The sequence below is a fragment of the Microtus ochrogaster genome, chromosome 5, assembly GCF_000317375.1.
Source record: "Microtus ochrogaster isolate Prairie Vole_2 chromosome 5, MicOch1.0, whole genome shotgun sequence".
In the NCBI taxonomy this organism is placed as follows: domain Eukaryota; kingdom Metazoa; phylum Chordata; class Mammalia; order Rodentia; family Cricetidae; genus Microtus; species Microtus ochrogaster.
The window spans coordinates 72,766,002-72,785,126 of record NC_022012.1 but is presented as its reverse complement, the minus strand read 5'-3'; the positions used below and the strand labels follow the sequence as shown (position 1 = coordinate 72,785,126).

General features: G+C 48.3%; 1 protein-coding gene across 2 annotated transcripts in view; it reads left to right on the top strand.

Moving 5' to 3' along the window:
* The window catches only part of Ca12 (carbonic anhydrase 12), a 55,848-nt gene extending 40,065 nt beyond the window's left edge, over positions 1-15,783 (top strand). The window contains exons 5-11 of one of the 2 annotated variants that reach the window (XM_005347733.2): positions 258-353; positions 1,224-1,287; positions 1,535-1,692; positions 2,868-2,994; positions 11,934-11,963; positions 12,789-12,876; positions 13,569-15,783. In XM_005347733.2, coding sequence (XP_005347790.1) covers positions 258-353; positions 1,224-1,287; positions 1,535-1,692; positions 2,868-2,994; positions 11,934-11,963; positions 12,789-12,876; positions 13,569-13,638 — 633 coding nt within the window. In that variant the 3' untranslated portion in view covers positions 13,639-15,783. The remainder of the gene's footprint in view (positions 1-257; positions 354-1,223; positions 1,288-1,534; positions 1,693-2,867; positions 2,995-11,933; positions 11,964-12,788; positions 12,877-13,568) is intronic. The other variant, XM_005347735.2, reaches the window with a different exon arrangement.
* Positions 15,784-19,125: the final 3,342 nt, after the last annotated feature.

Below are 19,125 nucleotides of genomic sequence, written 5' to 3'. Positions count from 1 at the left end.
TCTATTATAACTCTGCTACTTTCAGGTGCCTTATCAGACTCTAGGAAGGCAGTAGACAGGATGTGCCCCGGTTTACAGGTTGGAGAGGACTGGGGAAAGGGGAAAACTGGGGACAGATGCTAAGGGTGAAGGATCGTTTCTTTTGGAGGAGAGGAGAGATAGATGCCGATCTTTCTGTTTGGATTCGAGTCTTCCTCAGAAACAAAGGTTCCTGTGAGTCACTTGTCCCCTCCTGGGCCCCTTCTCTCCTATTGCAGCTGCACATCGTCCATTACAACTCAGACCTGTACCCTGACTTCAGCGCCGCTAGCAACAAGTCAGAAGGCCTCGCTGTCCTTGCGGTTCTCATCGAGGTATGCGGTTCAAAGGGTTTCTCACGGGAAGTCTGGACCAGGCATGTGTGCTGTGCACAGCAGTCGGTGGTGACCTGCTCCTGGATGGCCCTGCATTGCCTCTAGAGCAGGGCCGTTCCTCAGAAGGCTCCTTCTCTCTTTTCTCAGAGGAAGCCTTTTCTGTATCTAGACAGCTAAGACAGACATGGCTTTTGTGACACTGAAAATATGAGCCCCTATTTCCAGTCCTGTTGCACGGTCTGAGGTCGCATGGCTGGGGAAGACCTGTGGGGTACAGAGATCCTTATGCTGCACCCTCAGATGTGCCCATCACTGATTCAACACCTAGCATCCAAACTCCGTTCTGGAATGAATGATTTAATATTGGGAAACAAGAATAGCGCCTGTATGGTGGTGTATGCCTGTAATCCTAGCAGGGTGGAGGCTGAGACATATCAAGATCTTATCTCAAAAACTGGGGGTGGGGGTGGGGAATGATCAGCTGGCCTTGCTTTTCCCCAGTGAGGCAACATGTTCCCATTTCCCAAAGTGTTTGCTTGCTTGCTTACTTACTTTTGTGAATTCAAAGCTCCCTTAAGTTCCAGGTTAAATGGACTGATGTAGTCTTTGGGCTTATATCAGACAACCAGGAACACACCGTATATACTGGGATACTCAAACCTGATGCCTGCAGTTGAAAACTTGGTATCATTTGATGCCAAGGTCAAGACCGCAATACTAACTCTCAACCATATGGTGATGGGTCAGAATTGTCTTCGTAAGACAGATCCTCAGGGAAGGCCTCCAGCCAGCCCTCTGATGGTCACTGTCAATGTGGGCTGAGCCTATCTTACTTCGTCCCAGCTCAACCTTTCCTGGTCTCTGTTGCAGATAGGTGCCATCAATCCATCATATGACAAGATCTTCAGTCATCTTCAACACGTTAAGTACAAAGGTGAGGGGTTCTTGGCTACTTCTCATTCACGGTTACACAGGATGTGGTCACACCTGTGTCACCTTAAGAACAGCAACGGCGTAAGGGATGGGTGCATTGAAAACAGCAGGTCTCTGGGCAGTGTTGTGACACTGGCCTGGTGGCCCAGATAAGAGCATACTCTCTATGCCTGAATGTGAGTTACTATGCTTATGCCTCTCCTATCAGGAGGTAGACTGGTACCCTCACTCTCAATATGTCTCTCCAGGCCAACAAGTGCGCATCCCAGGCTTCAACATTGAAGAACTTCTGCCTGAGAGCCCTGATGAGTACTACCGCTATGTAGGGTCCCTGACTACACCTCCTTGCTACCCTACTGTGCTCTGGACAGTTTTCCGAAATCCGGTGCAGATTTCCCAGGATCAGGTAACAAGCCAGAGACTGTACAGCATCTTGTTCCCTGCCACAAGCTGTTCTAATCAATGACTTGATTTGCTCTGAGTTCATTAGCAGCTCTTCAGAACCTCTCCAGTGACCTGCCGCTGAACTGCTGCAGAAATTACAGACTAAGCCCTAAGAGGAGTTAAACATCAAGCTGGGAAAATGGACATACCTCCTGCAGTTCTTTAAAAAGAGCTGCAAAGCTGAGTTTGCAAGCATAGTCCTCAGTGGCTAGGTGGCATTTGCTGTCCAGGTGGGAGAGTCTGGCTCTTTGGTGGGGTAAAGTTCATAGCCGGATAACACATGGGCCCTGGGATTGCGGGGGCGATGGAGTCACAGGTCTTAGAGCTCACGATCCAGAAGTGAAAGTTAAGGAGCCATGTCATTAGCAACCACTCAGGCTGGAGTCAGGGTCAGAAGTTCTCAGGATCACCTGATTCCTGAGATGAGTCACTGCGCATCCTGCTACCCCACAGCCTGAAGGCACGAAGACGAAAAGTGTAGAGAAGGCCAGTGGTGTAATGATAACCCCCACCCCGGTCGCTCTAGCCAGCCCTCACTGTCAAACTCCTGCTCTGTACCACAAGCTTCTGAACGGAGAAACCTCGGCAAATGGCATCTGGTGGGTGGACAGGAGAGGGGATGAGCTGAATCAGAGGTGAACTGTGTGGGGAAGCAGTCACAGCCTAACCCAGAAGCTGCCATGGAAACAGGTCGGATCATCTTCGTGGGGGTGTGCAAATGCCAGGGAGCCAGCAGTCAGATCACCAGGGGGCCTCCTCCCTCTGTCTTTTATTCTGATTTGATTATTAAAAAAGAAAGAAAAAAAAGAAAAGAAAGCCCAGCCCCCTTTAAGAGTTCAGATCATGAAAGGCATGTGGTCTTGGTGAGAGGTTACGGGGTCCTTCTCTCGAGCTTTCCCTTCCTCGGGGGCAGATTCTGTGGTCATCGGGATCCTTGACAGCAGGAAAGACCCAGTCCAGTTGAGCAGAAGCTAGCTAGTGAGACCCTCAGGATGGAGCAATCTTCTCTGACTTTCCCACTGCTTTCAAATACTTCCTGCCAAGCTCTTCATGAGCTGATTCCTGAGGCTTCTCCCCAGGAGGCCAGGCCAGCGAGCATCCTCTGCTCATGAGACCCGTTTCCGTTTTTCCCCTCAGCTGCTGGCTTTGGAGACAGCTTTGTATTTCACACACATGGACGACCCTTCCCCCAGAGAAATGGTCAACAACTTCCGGCAGGTCCAGAAGTTTGATGAGAGGCTGGTGTATATCTCCTTCCGACAAGGTGAGGAAGATGCGGGAGGGGGAGGTAGCAGTGTGCCCTCAGGAGACTGGCTCAGAGTCCCCTGACTGCTGAGAAATCAAAACATATCTAGGAACGTTGGTGTGGGGGCTACTGTGGTCTCCCTTCTGTGTTCTCCACTTCCTCAAGTCCTTGCAGAGGAGCACAGGACTTTGAGGCACATGGATGGAAGCCCTTACGTCACCCACCAGTGGTGGTGAGATGTCCTCCGGGACTTCTCTGCTCTGAAGAATGATTCCTTATCCTAAGACACACGAAATCTTTCGCACAAGGAGAGAATTCAACTTCCCACCTTAGACTCCCACGGCATAAAGGGCTACATACGCCCTGCCCTAGGCTGAAGGAAGTGATTACATACTACAAGCATCCATGCTTCTTTGTAAGGTCAAGGGTATAACCCATGTTTGTGGCCACATCTGTTCAAGTCTAACGTTGCAGGGCCTATTAGCAAGAAAGCACCCTGTTTCAGTTTTTTGCTTTTTTTTTTTTTGGTCTAATCTTGGAACTTATGTAAGCACCAGCAAACACATCCCAAGCTGGATAAAGCTGAAGAGTTTGGTGTATTCCAGCTGCGAAGAACTTGTTAGTCCTTCCTTCTACATCTATAACTGTGATGACTAGGAGAAAGTTCTGCTTGCTCGGTGCCTCCATTGGTACACTGAGTGGTGATGGGGATGAGGAGAGCTCTTGCCAGCCACACCCATCTTCACACCTCCGAGGGAATTTTCTCACCACACCTTCCTGGGCTTTGCCGAGTCTGAAGATCTCGGACGGTCAGAAGCAGTGCAGATCTGCAGAAGTGCTCCTGTTGTTTCTGTATGTCACACATAGCTCAATAGTGTCGGGGGTTCATACGTTAAAACATATACGTGAGCCCACCTGTTAGAGGAGCCATGTCCCTCATCTTATCTCAGGCTTTTTGTTGTTGCTGGTCCTTTACTATATGAGGTTAGGCTTGTCACCTGCCCTATTGAGTCACCAGCAAATGAAGACTGAGTTTTGAAGCCAGAAGGCATTAGAGATCTGCCCTTCTGAACTGACCCATTGACACGGCCAGCATTGTGTCTGTAGACTGTCTCTGTGGGTTATGCTTGGGCCCGAGGGTTTGTGCCTTGTGTTCTCTCAGGTATCACTCAGTTAAGGTCATTGCCCTTCTCTTCAGTTTCTGAGTCTGGAATACAATCTGGGAACAGGGTGGCCCTCCCTATGACCTGAGAATGGGTAAGACAGGGACAGCCCACCTGTTTCCTATGACCCGAGGATGGGTAAGACAGGGACAGCCCACCTGTTTCCTATGACCCGAGGATGGGTAAAACAGGGACAGCCCACCTGTTTCCTATGACCCGAGAATGGGTAAGACAGAGACAACCCACCTGTTTTCTGGTGAATGATTTGAGTTCCTGGGATGTTTTCATTCTCTCCCCATTATGGGCACAGCATCCTCCTTCCCTAGTCTTCTAGGTGGACTACCTAGGACTTCTAGGTAGTATGTAGAGTTGAACCTTTGTTCTCAGTTCTTAGTGTTTTCAAGACAAGGTCTCCTATATTTCAGGCTGCCTTGCAACCCACTATGTAGGTCTAGGATGGCTTTGACTTTATGGTTCTCCCGCCTCAGCCTCTCAAGAGGTCGGAGTTATAGTCATGAGGCATCATACTCAATATGGAACTACTTCAATACTTAAATTTAAAGGCCGAGAGATGAGGACCATAGTCCACACATATCAGGCAAAATTTTGCTTATGGTCCACGGGCTGTAAGAGCCGCTCTCTGAGCTAGTCTGTATATGTACCTGGAAAGAGGGTAACAGATACTTTCCTTGGAGTCAGGAGATCTGGGTTCAAGGCATTGCTGCTTCGTATTCTCCTGGCTCTATGATGTGGGCCTTGGCTTCCTTGTCCACAGGGTGGCAGGCTGGAGACCTGCTCTGACATCCTTTCCGTGCCGACATGCTGTGATTCAGAATGGATACTAATCACTGTCAATGCTCACTTTGCATTGCAGGGTCAGTGTGTGGGGGCAGTTACAAAGGATCAGAAGAAACCGTGCAGGAATTTGATTATGACAACTAAAAGTAATCCCCACTTATACCGATGGACTGTGGCACTGGTGCTAATTAGCCGTCGTCTTAGATGGGCTCAGGCCTAAGTAGCTGCTTGTAGACCGGACCATACAGGCAGCTTTGCAGCTGAGCGCTTTGGTAGATCCTGCAAGTCTGGCTGGAGTAGATTGAGCAGGCTCTAGACAGAAGCTTGAAGCCTAATCCCTGGCTCAGGACATCAGGATCAAAGCCCAAAGGTAGCTTTGCCACAGACCCTCCCGCATGGCTTGGTCAGAGGTGCTGCTTCCATGAGGCGAGGCGAGGCTTTCTCCTTGGATAATCTGCAGCAGTTCAAGGGGAAATTGTTCACTTAGACACTGATTATAGAAACTTCGCCAAAGCACTCCCTTTCCTCATACGCCAAAACACAGGCAGCAAACAAGGCAAGATGAAGCAGCAGCCCCTAGGAGGCTCAGCTCTTACCTCCCTCTGCCCACAGGTACCTGAATCCACAAGGGCCGCTCACAGCCCCTCTGGAGCAGGTCTGGCTAACATGAAGTTTCATGTTTGGAGCGTGAGTCTGTCTGACCACACGACTCTTGAGTGTTTTGGGTTCAGTTCTTTGCAGACTCTTCCATGGAAGCCCACTTATATTTAGGGTCTGTTTTATGCAGTTTTCTTTGGAAGTTAATGAGAGCTAAGGAATCCAAGTAGAGATAATCTCTAGGAGAGAAAATGCAAGGGCGAGCACACTGTGTGTGTGCACGCGCGTATGCACGTGTGTATGTGTGTGTGTGTGTGTGTGTACGTGTGTGTGTGTGTGTGTGTGTTCTGAGATTTAATTAAATTGAAACAAATAGGATTGAACCATTTAATTGCTATTTTCCTAGAACATGCTTACAAAAGACACACAGAACGTGCCTCTTCCTGTAAGGGATTTGTATTTTAGCTACAAAGTAACCCTAGAGTGGGGGTTCTCCACCCTGACCCTAATGGCACACGGGGCAGGATAATTCTCATCGTGGGAGCCTCCCTGTGCCCTGTAGCCTTAACAGATGTCTCTTATCCTTACCTATTAGATGCTGGTAGCATGTTCCCACTTGTAACATTGAAAAAAATATCTCTAGACATTGCCCAGTTCTCTAGGGGAGATGAAGCAAAATGGCCCCATTGAGAACTACTATCCCAGGGCATGGTCAATGACTTTGTAGGCTTAGGAATGGTTTTCTCCCCTTTTGTACAGGATTCTAAAGTTGAATATCACATGCGCTGATCTTTATTTTTTTAAATTAAAGTTTTATTTTTATTTTATATGTATATAGGTATTTTGTCTGCATGTATGTCTGTATACCATGTGCATGCCTGGTGCCCTGGGAGATCAGAATAGGGGGTTGGACTCCATGGGACTGTAGTTATAGACAGTTGTGAGTCACTATTTTCAATACCGTGGGTGTTGGGAATCGAACCCAACTCCTCTGGAAAATCAGCTAGTGTTCTCAGCCATGGAACCATCTCTAGTCTTTACTATATTATGTCATGAAAACCTGAGTCTTGTGATGCTGATCCCCAAAAAATGCAAGAGGAACCTGGTTCCCATGGCCCTTTAGAACCACAGTTAATATCCTTCTTACATAACTGAGCAAGGCTATGAGAAGTGGCAAGAGAGAGACTTGGTCATGTCAACCACCAAGTGAGAAAGCCCTTGTTTCCTTTCATGTATATGAGGCTTTCTCACCTGGTGCTGTTTTGATGACCTAACATCCCTACTCCAGATGGAAGGCTGCAGGTCCTGTAGGGGCTCTAGAAAGTGGAAAGAAGGCTTGGGCCTGCCCTCAAGGTGGGGTGTTAGAGAGAAGACTCACCTGAAGCCAGCTCAGGTTTCCTGAGAGCCAGGTACCCTGAGCAAGAATGCTAGAAAGTGAGTCAATTTCTTCCCAGTCAAAGGCACCAACTCTAGTCCAAATGGTGGTGGATAGTAAGGCCAGGGTCTAGCAAACCTGATTACCTAATATTGGCTAGCTCCCCTCAAGTATGTTAGGGGCAGGGAAACTGGAGAGGCACAAGGAGGCCAAAACGTTTCCATAATCATGTCTTTAGTGGGCTGCTCCGAGGAACTGCATGCGCTCACCATGGATCTAGAGCCAGCTGAGGGGCATTCAGATGCGTGAGTGTGCTGCACTATTGAGCTTGCTGGACGCAGACAGGGAGGGCTCTAACCAATGGCCGTTGCAGAGTGATATAACTTGAGCCTGCTTATCCCGGAGAGATCCGCATAGCTTTAGAAAAATTGGCAAAAGAGAGAAATTTTACCCAGCTAAGATGGCTAATTAATTTTTTGGGGACTAGAACTTTATGTTCCGTGGTTATTGACCTTGTGTTTCTTCAAGTTTCTATTTATAAATAAAGCTATTAGACGGAAGAGTATCATCAGTTCTTCCAAGGCATCCAGTGAGAAACCAGAGAAGTTCCTACCTTCAGATTCCTAGACCTGGATCAGGGGTCTGAACTGTCAGCAGCAAACATCACTGTGTTAAGAAGTGAAGTTCCAGTCCCCTCAGCACACCGCGTTTCCCCAGCACGGCCCTAGCTGTGCACTGTGGGGGCAGGAAAACAAACCAACAAACAAGCAAACACTCCCCTGAGCATTCCATCTTCCTGACGACAAGCCCCTGACACGGAGCAGGCTGGGTTCAGGAGCAACAGCTGGGGAAGGGGCGAGGCATAAGGCTGGACCCATTCCTGATGAGGCCCCTGGCTCCCATGTGAGCTCTCTGTGGCCGCCATCCTTGTCCTCAGCCTCAGTCCCCCGAAGTGTGGGGCCCCCTAAAACAGGGAAGGCTCGTGCACTAACCACTAGTCTTTTTGTCAGGAATGACTCTCTCTCATTCTCAAAGAGAGAGAGAGAGAGAGAGAGAGAGAGAGAGAGAGAGAGAGAGAGAGAGAGAGAGAGAGAGAAGAGAGAGAGAGAGTTATACACTACACACTTACATTCTTATGGAAAGGATGCCAGTGTCTCATGTCTTATTCATTCTTTATTCCTGGCACCATGCCCAGTGTATAATATAACGGACCGTTTCCTTTTCCCCTTTCTCCCTACCATCTTCTCTTTAGAATGGTTTACACCTATGCCTGGCCAGTTGTCAGATTTCAAGTCTTACTTTGCTCTATTCTAAGTTTGCCAACAATGTGAAAATAAAATCCTTTGTAAGGGAAATTCAAGACTAGAGCTTGCAGCCGAGTTTTAAAGGCTCAGAGCAAGCTGCCAATGGATGCTACACTTCTCATTGCTCCGAGCTCACGGGGATATGAGCTCCCCATCCTATTAGCCTTCGCCCCCTCAGCCCTGGCAGCCTGGACCACTGAATGCAAAGAACGAGAGTTGGCATGGCACCTGGCTCAGAGCAGTGTGGCAGGCATGCTTGCCATTGGGATGACAAAGCCCTCAGTTTCTATCACAGTTTTATAAGCCAGCTTCTTTATAGAAGTCATTCCCTCATTGCGTTTGTATAAGGTTGATGAAAAGCAGTGCCTGGTTAAAAAATACCTTCCAAAGACAGCAGCAATGTGTGCTTGGTCACCGAGGGCGTTTTCCTAAGCAAGTACAATCTGAAGCGAACGCTGGTACTGCAGCCATTTGACCCTATGGCTTATGACATCACGCAGCAAGGGTAGTCTGTTACCATTCTAAGCCAACGTCATGGTTCTTAATCATTTAAACTCCAGGGAAACCTAAACTCTCCTGGAGACCATGCAAGACTGGCTCATGCATATATCGTTCCTACATAACACGTTGTTCTTTGAGAACAGTTCATGCTTTGACAGGAGTTTGAAACAAGAGATTGTTTCCCACAATGAAACAGAATTGAAAGTAGAACTAGAAAATACTAGGCTGTTGTTCCAGGTACTCCAAGATGTGTGAATGAGTGCTTGCTCTTCGGGCTGGACTTGTCTGTGTTTGTGCTTGAGGCTTCGGAACACCTCAAGAGCAGTTAACCAGCATCCTCGGTGCAGCCAGATGCAGTAGAAGATGCAGCTCCTGAGCCGGCTAGTCCAGGTAGCAAGGCCTTTGTGTTAAGCAGTTCCTGCCCTTCTACAGGTGTCCTGCCTTCCTGGACAATGCTGCTGGCTGTACCTGTGCACAATTTCCTTTTGTGTGTCATATCGCCCTATCTCTGTTCACCCTGGCTGGTACCCAAGTGCTCTCTGGAGGCACTGAGCAGGCAGCGCTCCCCCATCTTCTCAGCTTGAGTTATCCATCTCAGGAGTCTTTTCTGCTAGGTTCTTACCAGCTGGATGTCATGGGCCACCACTGAGAACAGGCCTGTCTCCATTTTCCCCATTTGTCTCACCATTCTTTAGGAACTCTATGTCATTGTCCCTGTTTGGAAACAACCAGTTTCTTCGTTTGAGCTGAAGCCCTTTCCATCCTGAACCATCTTGGATACCTGTACTCTGGTTGCCCAGAGACTAGTCTCACCTGGTTGAGCCTCTGCTGAGAAATACTTCACCTTCTTTTTCTGGCTCTAGTTCCCAAATTATCGGTATTTCTCCTAGCTCCCTAGCTATTTGGCTAGCAGATGCCTTGGCCCTATCTTCAGTGGGCCTCAAACCCACCGAGCGAGGTCTTTTGCTGCAGACCATGTTTGGTATTGCTGAAATTGGTAGGATGGTGGCATTCTAACCACATCTTCCTGCCTTGCGCATCATGGGGAGGTAGAACCGTTTACGGTGACCCCCTTGCTAGGGCTTTTCTTCCTTGGAACCTTAGCTGTTTTGTTTTTTTGCAACATCAAAGTCTTAGCTGGAAATTCACTTATTCCAGTCTCTGCACCTTTCTTTGTCTTATCGTTGTTTGGGTTCACATCATTGCTTCCAAGGAGAGGCAATTTAGTCCCTGACAGGAGTCCACCCAGGAGTAAAAAACCTGGGTGGGAGCCGGGTCCAATTATGCTGTTGCTGAAATGTTGCAGAACAAGCAAGGAAAGCCAGATTCTTCCTCCAGAGCAGCCACCAAGCTGGGCCACTCTGGAGAAAAGCGTCACTCTAGGGCCTAGCTCCCTATGGGCTTTGCTTAGCAACCCAAGACCACAGCACACAGATAACCCCTTCAGCCATGTGGTGGGCGTGCTCAGCTGTTTTGGCCCATGTGGCTCTCACATGTTGACGGTGACTGTGAAAGACATGGCCCAGCTTGGACGACCTAGCTAAGTGGCTTCCTGGAAAGTCTTATGTGGCTGGATCAGCACTACGGACTTTTGGAGCTTGAGGAACAAAAGTGTGTTTCATCACAGGGCTAGAGAAAAAACAGTCAGCTTGTTTAAGATAGAAATGAACAAGGTCTCTGGGTTCCATAAAAAAAAAAAAAGCCAGCAAACTCAAGTTGTGCTCTGCTAGCACCCCAGGCTGGGAGAGTGCACAGTATATGGCGTAGAGCGTGAAATTCCCCACGTGGGAACCTGTCCTGTGTACATCTAGAGCCAGACACTGTTCCCTGTGTTCAGTTTACCAGAGAGGCCTGGCCAGGCAATCTGACCAGGGCAGTTACTGAAGAACTAGGAATGACTGGTGGTGGCCAGTCAGAACAGGAACAGTCCACCTGTTCTGGGGGACACTCTCCTCATGTTTACTCAGCTTAATCTCAGGACAGCTGGGGCCACTCAGGTTCAGGCCTGTCTCCGAGGCTTGGCAGGCTTGATGTGAAATTGCAGGGTAGTGGAGAACTGACTCAGGTGGTATGGGCCCTGGGGAACCAGCCGGACTCTGGCCACAGGACAAGAGAAGGCAGGTGAACCAAACCTGATCCTGCAGCCTCAGGTCTTGTGCCTCGGCATGATGGAAGCTCCAAGGGTGAATTGTTACCTTCTGCTAGCACCTCACACTCGGCCAGGGGTCGCCCGGAGTCTTGGTGCCTATGGTGGGCTTTACAGGTGCAGGCTATCTCTGTGTGTCAGACTGGGTTACCACAGCCTGTCACACCCAGGCTTCTAGTGTGAGTTAGAACAAACACCATAAATAGACAGCAAAACAGGCAGGGAGGCGTGCATGCACACATACACACACACACACACACACACACACACACACACACACACACACACTGTGAAGTTTCAGGAAACCACTGGAGAAGAGGGTGTATATAAACAGACTTCTTTAGATGGAGGACTGGCCGAGAGGAAGATGCAGAGTAGTGAGAACCTGTAGGAGGCAGGCTAGGGGCTGCTCAGGGAGGATGTATGATTAGGGTCCTCTATTTATTTAGAAAAAGACAGTCACGGGTGACTATGCCCCTGAAGATCCCTAGTAGGCTGTGGGATTTTACCTTTGCTGGCTGCGCCCCACTCTGAACTCTAAACTCATCCCACTGATTCCTGATAGTGACTCCTTGGGAAAGTCATAATACCCCAGTCTCACGAAGCAGAGAAGATAATACTGGGACAGTAGAGGAGTTTGTCCAGTAGGACCTAGCAGAAATGCCAAAGAAAGAACCCAACCATGGTGCTAGAGTAGGGGGAGTAGGGGGAGGTGGGTGGCAGTTTCCTTACTGAGGAAGGCAGCTATCAGAGAAACAGGAAGCAGCCTGCCGAGGTAGACTGATTCTTACCCAACCCCTTTGCTTCTTTGGCCACTATGACAAAAAACTGAAGTCTTGCCCTAGCAAAGAAAGGGACTGTGGTAAAAGAACAAGGGATGGAGGAGGAAACAGTATGGATTCCTAGGTGGGAATTTCCCCTACCCCATCAACCTAAGACAAGGCTGACCATCCACAAACCTGGATAAACCCCGGAAAATCCACCGAAAACAAGTTTTATGCTATGCGCTGGTCAGACCCATCACGGTCTGACTCTAGATTAACCTCCAATCTTTTCTCCCCCCTTTTAAGTAGGACTCCTTACCGACACAGGACTGAGTCTGGGTATGTGGCCTCTGGAGTGTGCATGTTACAGCTGGGTGACCCCATGATTTTCAGTGTGATCCGGGCCTGTGACACTTTCAGCCCATCTTCTCTGCTTCTTTGCTGTCGCTTTGGCTGCTGGTGTCACTCAAGCTGCTCTCTAACTGAAAAATGAACTGCCAATCAAATGTTTCTCTAATGAAAACCCTGAATCACTCTGTGATGTGTTTGCAAAAAAAAAAAAAAATCCCATTTACGATATTCTGTTGGTTAAGATTGGAGGGTCTGGCCTAAAGACATCCCTAAGAATAAGGTCAGGTCACAGGACCTTGACCATGGGCTTGGTTGTTTGGGACTACAGTGAATTGGGGGTAACACTGATAGAGTCATCCCAAGAAACCTCACATCCAGCAAGCAAGAGTAGACGGAGATCTTACTCTGTGGCCCAGGGTTTCTCAAAGTGTGGTTCATAGACCACAAGCATCAGCATCAGCTGGAGATGTTTGAAAGCCAAATGCTGATTCCAAGGGTCCCAGGTCCAATAGTCGGAACCAGTTCTCTGAGGGCTGACCTTTTGGAAAGTCGACATTGTGAACGTGATCCTCGGATGATCTGTGTGCGAGGTTGGGGACCCCGCTGGAAAACCACTGTGATGTGCTGGGGTCCCTCTAAGTGCTCCCGCCAGTCAGTCCCACATAGCCAGAGACCAGGATGTGGGAACAGAGGTGGGGAAGTCACAGTGCTTGGAGGACAGCTATAGCGAGGACACACATTCACACTCAGGTGCTATGGGATCAGAGGAGGAGAAGGGCGGAATGTGACCCGTGCTCCCTGCCTCCTCTCCAGGTATCATCCTTTCAGTGGCCCTGGCTGGCATTCTGGGCATCTCCATTGTTCTGGCGGTGTCCATCTGGCTCTTCAGAAGGAAGAAGAGGTGAGTTGGTTTGGATTAAGAATTCCCGTTCTAGATGTGTGGTTTATGTACACTCGTGATGATTGGCCTCTCTGGAGGCAGCTTTGCGGAGCCCCTGTGTGTAACCCACTCTCTCCTAGGAGCACTGCTCTGGAAACACCCGTGTCTAGCCCCTTGCGTGAAACACTGGTCATTTAAGGGTTGCTGTGTTCCGGTGTGGAGGTGACTCTGCCTGCCTTGCGCCATGGCTCGTCAGCTGTGAGGCCCCAGACGGGTCTTTAGACTGAGATCTTCCCACCTGGTTTTTCTTCTATGAATCCAATAAGAAAAGCCTGACCTTTCATTGACATTAGCTATAAATACCTTTGTCCATAGTTTTATTGCTATGCTTGGCTTTTCCTAAGATTTTTATTTTTCTTGGTATGGAAAATAAGGTTTCTAATTATGGCACCAAAAGTTGAAGTGGGGCTGACAATGAGGCCTGCTTCAGAATGCAGGTCTAGTACAAAAACAAAAAGCAAGTAGGTTCTGTTTTAGTTACTGCTTGGTATGATACTGTTCTCTCCCAAGACCAACAGAGCTGAGTGAGGTCCCCAGAGAAGACTCTGGACTTCCAGACCTCCTTCATTCCATGCCTGAGCCAGACTGCTCTCTGGCTCCCTCCCTCTCTTCTTTTTGACTAACAAAGAATTGTGTTCTTATTGTTCCTGTAGCAAAAAAGGTGACAACAAGGGAGTCATTTATAAACCAGCCATGAAGAAGGAGACTGAGGCCCACGCCTGAGGTCCCTGGCCCTCTCAGACATCCAAGGAAGGACCTTGCTTTGGACACTACATACTTTGGCTCTCTGGACACTTGAAATACCTCAAGGTGTTCTCTCGAGCTCAACCATAACCCCTTCCCCAGATACTTGTGAGGCTTCTGGCTGGGTCTCACCTGTTCTGCTTAAGCCACCCCAGGGTGACCTGTGAGTGGGATATACTGAACTAGGGGGCAGGAGCTTTCAGTGGTTTTTTCTAGCTGCAGGAGATGGCTAAAGATTTAGAATTCTGGGTCACAAACCTAACCTGCTGATGGGCTATTACGGTTTGGAAAACACTTCCATTCTGGGTTCATCTTGATACATTTCCAGTGCCCTGGACATTCTAGTTTTTCTTTAACCTTCCAGACTAGAGCGTGTACCCTTTGCTCAGGTGATACTTTGGAAACTCAGCTTCCTCCCTCAGGGAGGAGCTATCTTCCTTGGATTTCCTTCTTCCCTGACAGACCCTCCAGCCTGACCAAATGCCTATGGGGAAGAATTGAGACAAGAATCATCAGATTATCAGAAAGAAAGAAAAACCATAATATACTAAGGCTTTGCCACAGTCCTGTCTTTTGGGTTAGAGACATTGGCCAAATCTTACAGAAATGCAGGTTCAACTTCTATTTCTTAATGGAGATCAAGGGAGACAGAGAAAGGGGAAGCAGATGGAATGGAAAGGCGTACATTGTCCAGGAGTCTTGCTTTGGAGTCAGAACTGGAGTCAAGATACAACATAAGAGAAATTGAGTCTGCTTAGCCTCAGGAGGACGGTTTGCTTTGTACTCCGCTCCATTGCTGGAAAGTGAGTTGCTCTCTGTCTCCTGGAGTAGATGCGATTCATGGAATAATCTACTCTGCTTTGAACCCATGGGAAACAGACAGAAGCAAGACAGCTGTGCAACTTTGTCTCTTTGCCCTAGTGTCACTTCTACCTTGTCTGATATCCCTGCTATCAACTCGGTGTCAGGACTGTCTACTCCCCTGGCTGGGGGGGAGTCTAAATGATGTTTGGTCAAAATGTATTTTCATACTATCAAAGCAGAAAGCTACCTACACAGAGCCAAACCAGGTTCCGGTATTTAGGTACTGAGACCAACAGAATGCTCCCAAGATTCTCCCTGTTCTCCCCCCTCAGTCACACAGTGTCTGAGAATACTTAATTCCTTCCTCATGTTCTTCCCGCAAAGGTGAGAACCCTGTGGATCGCAGTCGGCTCTGTGGCTCAACCATAGCCTCAGCCTCCAGCCCCTAATTGCTAGTTGCCTGCCGTTCACAGGAAGTTCTCCCATTTCGTCTCATTTTGACAGCATGGAATGTCCTCTTGAAGTACAAGGGGTTTTGTTTATTTTGTTTTGTTTTTACATCTTTCTCCTTCTACACCTTCCTCTGACTTGATAAAAGTCTTTTTCTACCATTACAACTTTTCATGGTGGCAAGCCCTGCGTCTTTGTAACGTAATTCCCTGGGCAAGGTTACAGGTGACCCAACGGGGGCTTGGCTGTGTGTGCAGTGTATGCGCATACACACAAGATCTCCGACAGCCTTGGAGTCTGGGTACCTCCCCCCCCAGCCTTGCAACCGGACGTGCCTGATGGTATCACCACAGTAAGGACAACTCTCAAGGAGAGATACACCATTTAGTGGGCCAGAATTGTCAGCCGGAAACTAGCATAAAGCACGCCAGGACAGCAAGACTGTCGCAAAGAACTATACCCCAACAACTTGCGTGAGGACGCAGCGAGCTCGTCGTGCCTGGCGTGAAGACTGGCCGTGAAAGGAAATGCACGAGGAGGTGACAACAGTGGCGTTTCTCCTCCCCTCTTCCCATTCAGCCTGGCCCAGACACTCACTCCTCCTTTAGTCCTCATGGATGAGATGAAACGAAGCCGCGGAGGCAGGAAGAGTGCTCCGAGAACCAGCGCCGTCAACCTTTAGCTCCTGAAGATGCAGCTTTCCTCATATGCCCCGTCCTTCTGTGGACACGGGGCCACCGCTGAGGGACCCGTGCTGTGGTGTGTGCGCAGCTTGCCTTACACTCCTTATCTCGGTCGTGTGAGGTGTAAGGTGGGTGCCTAGGAGAGCCTGGGTGGGCGCAGGGCTGGGCACACGGCAGGTGGAGAAGACCAACACAAGGCATGGGGGTGGGGCATGCACTGGGGACGTGGCGGGGGGCACTGGTTCCTGCAGTCTTTCCTCTGCCTCTAACTTGAGGAGAATTCGAGTCTCACTGTTCTTTTTTAGTATCCATGGCTTTAATAGACATTCTAGAATTTGCTGCACTGACTGTCTTACTCATATTTCTATTCCTCTTCCTCTCGATACTCTTTGAAGGCCTCCTGATTGGCCCTGACAAAATACCAGGGGTGATATAGTATCCCTGGGTCCCTGTGCCTCTCATGCCATAGGCCACTGTGATGATGGCTTCTTTAGCACTTCTATATTTATTGTACCAATGATTGTAATGAATACATACACTGAAAATATAAGAAATTATAATAAAAATGTTTTTCACATTAGACTGATTTTTTTCCCCAAAGGTAAGAGTGTATGGAGCATTTCTATTGGTGATGAGTAACTAATGAGAACAAATGGTCTCCTTTGCATCCAAAGGAAAATACACAAATGGATTTAATCGCCCAGGATGGAGGGGCATAAAGATACATGGTGTGTGTAGCTTTGAGTCATGTAACTGCTAATAGTAAGGCTGGGAAATCCAGAGTGATTAGGGGAGGGCTTAGGAGGAAAACAGGGTATAAGCTGGTCCATGAAGAGCAAGTCACAGGATGCTTGCTTTCCCGGCCATTGAGAAGCCGAGACAGGAGCATCAGGAGGCCAAGGCCAGGGATGGCAGAGATGGCTAAGTAGTTTTTTTTATAATATTTATTTATTTATTTATTTATTTATTTATTTATTTATTTATTATATATACAATATTCTGTCTGTGTGTATGCCTGCAGGCCAGAAGAGGGCACCAGACCCCATTACAGATGGTTGTGAGCCACCATATGGTTGCTGGGAATTGAACTCAGGACCTTTGGAAGAGCAGGCAATGCTCTTAACCTCTGAGCCATCTCTCCAGCCCCAGATGGCTAAGTAGTTAAGCGCACTTGATGAGAACTGAGGTTTGGTTCCTACTACCCGTGTCCAGTGGCTCACAGTCCAGCTCCAGGGGATTTGACGCCCTCCGAGGGCTTTTGGGTACCTATACTCATATTAGATTTGAACAAATGGATGGAAAAAGAGGAGGTATCCCAAACCAAAGGGCTATGACTATAGGGCATAGGTCTGTGCCTCTTCTTCCTCTGAGTATACTGCAGGCAGTTGGTGGTTGACCTCTTTGCCTGCCATTTCTTTAGTCTGGATCCTTTGGCAAAACATGCTATCACCTCCAAATAACCTTTTGCCTAAATCCAGACTTCACATTCTCCTTTGCTAAAGAGGAGGTGCCGTGCAGGTGACAGTAGGTCCCATCATTGTTTGTGTGAGCTATTTAGAGAAGTCTCTAATTTTCACTCTAACGGTGAACTATCCAGGAATTACATGCTCTGGGAGGTGGCACAGCCGCTGACCCAGCTTTGGATTAGAAACACTACAAACCGTGGGTATTGATGATTGCTTTAGTGAGAGCCAAAGCATTCTCCAGCTCTACGATCTGACAGCCTTCCAGGTGTCACAGGCATTTACAAGGATGCAGACAGGTGGGGGACAAGACACAGAGCTCCCTGAAATGCCCATGCTTTGGGCTTGCTCTAGGCAGGAAGCTAGGAAGACACTTCCTGGATCGGGTAATGAGTATCTCCTCTGTCTGCAGCCTTTCTCATTTTATAAATCAAGGGTCATCTGGGTTAAGCCGGGAAAGCATGGAGGCAGGAGCTACTGGGGCATAAAGCATTCAATTCTTCCCTCAGCCTGGTCATTCCCTCCTCTAAATATAGCTAAAACTACCTAAGGTGGACCTTGAAGAAAAAGTTGCAGGATACTTGTGTTTCCAGCCCTTGGGGGCTGATGTAAGGAGGATCAAGAGTTCCACACCAGCCTTGACTACGTAAAGAGGCCCCATCTTGGAAAAAAAAAAGTAGATTTGAACAGATGGATGAGAAGGAGGCATCCCAAACTGAAGGATTATGAAAGTACCATGCAATAGAGATAAAATATAATGCCACACATGGTACATTTTAGACTTTGTAGATGCCACACAAAAGGGTAAAGAAACCAGTGACATTTTAATAATCTTATATATCCAAAGGACCTGAGATAGTGTCATTCCAGTATATAATCAGCACTTTAATGGAATAGTTTGTTTATACTATCATCTATCCTAAAAAAAATCTGTTGTGTATTTTACTTGTGCACCATATTTTACTGCACAGGGAAGGGCAGGTCTAGAGGACCAACTTGGGCTTAGAAGAATGGAGATGGGAGAGATTACAGAGGACACCGGAGAGGGAAGGAGACCAGAGGAAGAGGAAAATCAAGGCAAGGCGAACAGGTTGGCACCAGACCTCCTCCCCCTACTTATCCCTTTAGTAGCAGCAGCTTTGCAGCCCTTCTGACCCCTGGGCACTGCCTAGAGGGTCCAGGTGCTGAGGAGTGACTTGGCCCTAGGGTGTCCCAGTGCATTTGCCTAACTCCCACTGTAGCTGGAGCCTGATTATCCTCAGTAGAACCTAGTCTCTCCTTCCTCTCCCTTCCTTCCATTTCCTTAAGGTTGTTAGGCCCTTCACCTACAAGGAATGTCTAGGCTTTGGGTGCCAGCCAGGCTGAAGAGTCAGGCACATCGGCTCTGTTGCTTGCACTATGGATGTGAAGAGAGTAGTGCTCCTTCAGGGAGTCACAGATCCCACAGGGCCCACTCTCAGGAGGAATAGAGACCTCTAAGGCATCTGCAAAGAACTGTGGCACGATCCTTAGTCACCATCTGCAGGGTAGATCTGGGCCTGGTCACATTGAGCTGCCATCCACTCTGAAGGTCACCCAGCCAGGGGCTCACAGTGTCTCTTATGACTCAGGTGTGGCTGTTGCAAGCTTACAGGGAGGTGTGAGGCTGGATGCCATGGGGGAGAACCCTGTCACACTTACGGGCCTCGTTATATAATGAATTGGCACAGATAAGGGCCAGAGTCCTTTGTTGCACTGAACGATTCGCCATAAAAGTACTCATCACCAGGTGACACACATTTGACTGTATCATTGTGACTGTAGGTCAGCCAGCAATTTGGTAGTGCCTTGAACAGCCCCGACTGGTTCAATGTTCTTTTATTCCATGATGCAATCACCCAGGGAAAGGTGTAGCACTGCCTCCACCTCTTAAGTAGGAAACAAGTATCCAGCTGGCTAAAGAGCATCATTGTCTTCAGAACGGGGGTCCCCTCCACAGGCCACATGAAACCATCTTATTTCATTTCTCTTTATTTCTCTATCTATCTATCTATCTATCTATCTATCTATCTATCTATCTATCTATC